This window comes from Bidens hawaiensis, unplaced genomic scaffold, assembly GCF_021521415.1.
Source record: "Bidens hawaiensis isolate Kalapana, Puna unplaced genomic scaffold, B.hawaiensis_p1.1 tig00012097_1, whole genome shotgun sequence".
Classification (NCBI taxonomy): Eukaryota; Viridiplantae; Streptophyta; class Magnoliopsida; order Asterales; family Asteraceae; genus Bidens; species Bidens hawaiensis.
In genome coordinates, this window is record NW_027491973.1 from 188,167 (window position 1) to 194,016 (window position 5,850).

Sequence of the window (5,850 nt, forward strand, 5' to 3'; positions counted from 1 at the left end):
TCTTTTAAAACCGAATTCGAATCTTAATAATCGAATTCGAATCAAATCAAATTTCGAATGTTTCGAATGCGAATCGGAATCTGAACACCCCTAATCAAGCCCACAATCTGATCTTACAATATGGCCCATCACATAACTAAGAAGGCAAAATATATTTTCGTAGAGTTTTTTATTTATTTTAGAGAACTTACAGCCCAGATGAAGATGATATACCTTTTCTTATTAAAGAATCATATATAAATTGTACTACATTAATATCACTTCATATAATAGCATGACAGTGGCGGTCAGCTAGTCATTGCTTAATTTGCATCAAACCAGTGTATCATGTAAAAATATGCTACCAGGGTTTACATTACAAAAGAATGAATTGATACACTAGAATCTCAAAAAGCGGGTGTAATCAAGAGTTAAAAGATGATCAAAAAACAATATGTATTGGCTAAAATAGCTACCTATGAAATTATCTCCATGTCACTGATTACTGCAGGTCATCAAGATTAACCTCTTGTTGCTCCCCAGTTGAGAGGACCTTAACATTAACCATACCTCTTTCCCACTCAGACCTTCCAACAAGTATCAATCTTTGTGCATTTATTCGCGCTGCACGCTTGAACACCCTATTACACAAAGAAATGTCAAACTAAATGCAAAGAGATATACCACCAAAGCACTGAGTAATATACAATAAATGGTTGCCCTTACCATTTAAGTGGTTTGTTTTCCAAAACCAAATCAACACACTGACCCTTTCCTCTGAGAATTGTAGCAACAGTTGCAGCTGCACCTTGAAGATCAGGATCCAGTGAACAAACAATATTCTCCACTTCAAATGGTACTTCCGGTAAAAGTTGTCTCTCCTTGAGCAGCTACATATATTTTAAGCAATATCTTGAGATTAAAGAAAGCTTTTTATACATTTATAGAGTTAAAAAAAATGTTTAACTGACCTCAATAATGACAGCATCACCAAATCCAAAACCACATGCGGGAATGTCATCACCACCGAAAGTAGAAAGTAAATGATCATAACGTCCACCACCACAAATGGCTCGCAGCTTACCTTCTCTGTCAAATCCCTAAACATAAGAAGAAACAATGTGAGCCAATTTTATATATACTTTTTTGGAAATTGGAATATATAGAAGTAAAGAAATCTGACCTCGAATACAATTCCAGTATAATAAGCTAGGCCCCGAACAACAGAAGCATCAAACTGAATCCATTCTGTATAACCAAACTTTTCAGCAAGAGAAAATAGTTGTTTCAGTTCTCTAACTGCTTCCCCTGCATCTCCAAGTTTCTCTGCAAATAACAGAAAAACAAACACATTTTGATTATTTTAGGCTCCACAAGGATGTAACTTCTTTCTTGCCAGTTAGTTAGCAGCAAACAATACCTTCCAACTCTGTTAAAGACTTCATGGAAAGAACTTGCAGTAGATCTTCAATAGCATCATTTGATAAATCAACCAACTTCAGCTCTTTCTTGATCTCCTCCATGGGTATTTTCCCCATCTTATTCCAATTAAAATAATCATTTAAAAACAAAAACATACAAAATTGGATCTAATTTTGCATTTAACTGTTGATACATGGGCATCACTGACCTTATCTATGATGATGCAAGCTTTGGCAAACGAAGCTTCAGGTACAGAGTACAAACTTAGCACTTCCTGTAAAACCTGTAGTGAAAGAAACACAAGTATTTAAATATGTCAAAATTACAGCATGTTTTGAGACGTTCAAGTATTGTGAAAAGTAAAGACTATTTGACACCTTTCTGCTAGATATCTTGAAGCCAACATCTTTAGCAGTTATCCCAATTCGCTTGAAAAATGTTACAATAGATGAGATAAGCTCAGCTTCTCCCTATCAAAGCAACAAACAGTTGAAGCTAATTTAATATGAAGAGCAAACGATAAGTAAGAGCATTTAACAATACTATTAAATGAGAAAAAGAATAAGATATCCTACTAGAACAGCCTCACACTAATGCCTTCTAGGTCCTCTCTAAACATGTATGAGACACATTATATAAAACCTAAGTTAAACTTGAGTATATGAGAACAATAGAAGTGAACAAAAAGGCAATAGCAACAACAACCCCTCATGATTTTTATAGCTACTAGCAATTGCTGTTCCAATTTATGTCAGCCAGGCAAAACAAACCCTTATACCTAGTTTTGGTAAATATGGGTTATTTTGGGCATTAATAGTTTATCAACGGGATGACATTGGCTGAAATTCATGGAAAGAAAAATCCCACGGGTCAGAAAGGGTTTCTACTCTTGAAGCATTGATTCAGATTTCAGATCTTTCATCTCAGTCTCTCTTTCTTCACTCGATCATAACCTTAATCTCATCACTCTTGTTTTCCTCGTCTACTCATGTGCCATTCATTCTTTTTTGGTGCTTTGACTTTGTTAAATGTGTTGATGAAATTTGTTTTTGATAATTTTGATTTTTATGATGCTGCTAATCTTATTGAAATACACACGCATATAAAACAAATCGAGTGAGCCAACCTATTATAGACAGAACACGTTTTGACCTACCTAATCTATTTTGTTAAAACCCGTTTTAACCCGAACTATTTTTAGTTAGAACCTGTTTTGATCCAAACCTGTTTTGGCCAGAACCCATTTTTACCTTAACCAAATTGGGCCTGTTTTAATAGGCCCGTTACGACCCGAATCCATTTTGACCTGTGGCCCAACCCAACCCCAGCAGAGCATTTTAGAATTAGGACTGTTTTAATAGGCCCATTACGACCCGAACCCATTTTGACCTGTGGCTCAACCCAACCCAACCCCAGCAGAGCATTTTAACTTAAATCGGGTACAACCGCATAAATGGGTTAAAACTCCACACGACTATTGTGTGTCCCCACAACCTACTTGTCAACCTCCACCGTCACCATCAGCACGACAACACCGACATCGACCCCTCCACTGATGAGGCCACAAAAACCACCTCCGCCATTGCCTACACCACTCTACTACTTTAGTCACCGCCACCACCCCCGTCATTGCCTACACCACTTTACTACTTTAGTCGCTGCCATCACCATCGTATCCTTTGTTTTCACCACCATCGCCACAGCCTACCACTGCCCCCATCACCCCGTCACCGCCTCTGCTATCGCCAACGGGATGTTGCTGTCCGTTTGTTACCGCTGGCACCACCACCTAGGCTAGTTCAGATTGACTCAAATTGAGGTCCTTTTTGTTTCGGTTACTTGGCTGTATAAACAGAACTCTAAATGAATGATTCTCTATTAATGGTAATGGCTATTTACGTCAAAGATTCTTAAGACTACAGCTGTTTGCAGCAAAGAAACTAATTATGAAACATAGTAGCCCATGATTGCATTCAACGAATATAACCCACCCCAGCAGCCTATATCAAACGATCAGTCCCGGTCCGACTTGAAGGTTGACCGACTGAAACCAAAGTGTGTAAAGCTGGTCCGGTCGTTGGTTTTCTTTCAATTTACAAAAAAAGGGTCTCGGTTGGATTCGATTCAGTCAATAACAGTCCGGTCCTTGAACCGTGCAGTGGCCTAGCGGTACCTGCATGTGTCACCTAGCAGCCATACAGAAATATATTGGATGAACCTGTATTCAAAAAATTATATTTTCCCTAATACAGCTCATATCAGCCCAAGTCCAATTTGGTCAAAAATCATTCTGACCTGAACCAAATGAATACCTTTTAGATTTGTTTTGACCTGAACTCATTTTGCCCTATCCAGTTTTGGCCCAAACTTATTTTGCCCGTAAATAGTTTTGACCCGAACCCGTTCTGGCTCGTCACCCAACCCACCCATTAACATAATACATAGAGCAAAGTAGCAAACAGACACATGAAGCGGAAAAATGAAGTGGAAACAACATACAGTTACATCAGGCACACCAATAATATCCATGTTCCATTGGTAGTGTTCACGCCTCCGCCCCCTAGTCATCCTCTCGTAACGCCAGCATTGTCCAATCGCAAACCATTTTATCGGAAGCGGTACAGATTTTCTGAAAATATAAACAAATATCGAATAAAATTCCGACACAAAAAATCACAAAACATCAAACAAAAGAATACCCTTTCTGTATAACAAGTCTCGCTAGAGAAGGCGTAAGCTCGGGCCTCAACGCCACCCGCCGATTTCCTTTATCCTCAAAACAGTAAAGCTGTAAGTTGAACACAAATCTGTTTCAATTGATTGTAAATGTGATTCTACTAAACCTGAAAATACTATCAAACCTGGTCTCTTATTTCCTCTCCGGCTTTTCGGATAAATAAAGCTTCTGATTCCAACACCGGATAATCAACCTCTTCAAATCCAAACAATTCCGAAGCCTAACATTTAACAAACTAAATTATAAAGTAATCAACTTCCGTATAATAACATTATTATTATTAATTATAAACCCTAACCCAAACCCTAACCTCTCTGAAATTGTTAAAAAGCCAATTGCGTAGGCGCATTTCTTCCGGCGGGAAATCACGAGTGCCTTTGGGAGGATTGACGTCTATCTTTTGGGCGTAATCGGCAGGCGGTGAGGCGACTGAATTGGTACGTCCGGCGCGAGGAGTAATATCGGCGGCATTGAAATGATGAGGAGTGACGGAAGAGAAGTGGCGTTGACTATGGGCGAGCTGGTGGTGGTGGTGGTGGATTAAGGTGAATGGGCGGAGAGTGGTGGCGAGTCGGGTGAACCGGGGGTGGAAGATAAGCAACGATGGGGCTGCACCAGCCATTGCCTACTGTTTACGGTTACTGATGATTTTTTATTACTATTGTTACTAGTCAGGTGCCCGCATGATATAGGGAGAATAATACTCTAGCTCAACTCGAACTTCATACCGAGCCTGACTCATGTTTGTTTAATTATTTTAAATATTTATATAACTTGAATACTTTTAATCATATCTCTATAAAACACATAAGAAGGAAAAAACAATTAAAGTTGAGTAATATTTGAATAAATTTGAGGGGTCAAAGTTGTAAGTATTACTTAAATTTTGAATTGAAACAAGTTAAAAAGATAAAGGGTTGGATATGTAATTATTTGTTCTTTAAGAAACTTGTACATTCATGCAGTAATGACTTGTACATTTTAAACCGTTGATCTGTTTTGAAAACAAATTATATTGAAACGTCGACAAAAATAAGCTCGTTTAAATAGGTATGTTCGGATTTTTGTTAACCGTATTTTTGTAAAACATACATGAAGAAAACCAAAAACAATAAAGCTAGAGTAAAAAATGGGTAATCATGAGAGATTAAATTTGTAACTAATTCTTAAATTTACAAAATCTAAGTAAAGTTGAGGTACTATACTTGTAATTGTTTTTATAGAAATCAAACGAACGTGGGTGATATGTGTGAAAAAGACAAACTTATCCCTACTTTAACATGTAACTTATGCATCATAACTTGTAAAACTCTTAATTCTAGCGTCTTAATTTGCCCATCACTTACATATTATATATAGTATAGATTATTATTATTATTATTATTATTATTATTATTATTATTATTATTCAGCCATCGGCTCAATCTATAGGAGACCGTAAGACGATTGCATTGAATTGGGCTTTCATTTTTATTATCTTAAGTTATTTAGGACTCGGGCTCATTTAAGCTCGGGTCAGTCGAGTTTTTTTACGAGTTAATCGTGATCAATTCGGCTCATTTGCACCTCTACATACTTGTATGATGTAGGCGAATCTAGGATTTGATTATAGATGGGGAACAGTGATTGTGTAGGACGTGGTATTGGGGAAGAATGTCATTTTGTTGTTAGAAATGACGGGTCACTCATATGAATAGAGTGTATGGCTTCCA

General features: G+C 37.5%; 1 protein-coding gene across 1 annotated transcript; it reads right to left on the reverse strand.

The window, feature by feature from the left end:
• Positions 1-315: 315 nt before the first annotated feature.
• LOC143539953 (histidine--tRNA ligase, chloroplastic/mitochondrial-like) lies at positions 316-4,760 on the reverse strand. The gene is made up of 11 exons (XM_077033136.1): positions 4,449-4,760; positions 4,263-4,358; positions 4,101-4,189; positions 3,901-4,030; positions 1,779-1,871; positions 1,610-1,684; positions 1,400-1,517; positions 1,163-1,305; positions 951-1,079; positions 706-869; positions 316-620 (listed from the first exon to the last, which is right to left on the reverse strand). Exons 1-11 carry the CDS (start codon positions 4,758-4,760, stop codon positions 482-484), a joined length of 1,488 nt encoding a protein of 495 aa, XP_076889251.1. The 3' UTR covers positions 316-481.
• Between the last annotated feature and the right edge of the window lie 1,090 nt (positions 4,761-5,850).

What these genes read in the sequence shown, in the direction of transcription:
- LOC143539953 (XM_077033136.1), bottom strand. Translation starts at nt 4,760, where the DNA reads ATGGCTGGTGCAGCCCCATCGTTGCTTATCTTCCACCCCCGGTTCACC. An exon ending in GAGAGGAAATAAGAGACCAG is followed by an intron (nt 4,190 to 4,262) that starts GTTTGATAGTAT and finishes TTCAACTTACAG; the next exon opens with CTTTACTGTTTTGAGGATAA. An exon ending in TTGGTGTGCCTGATGTAACT is followed by an intron (nt 1,872 to 3,900) that starts GTATGTTGTTTC and finishes TTGCTTTGATAG; the next exon opens with GGAGAAGCTGAGCTTATCTC.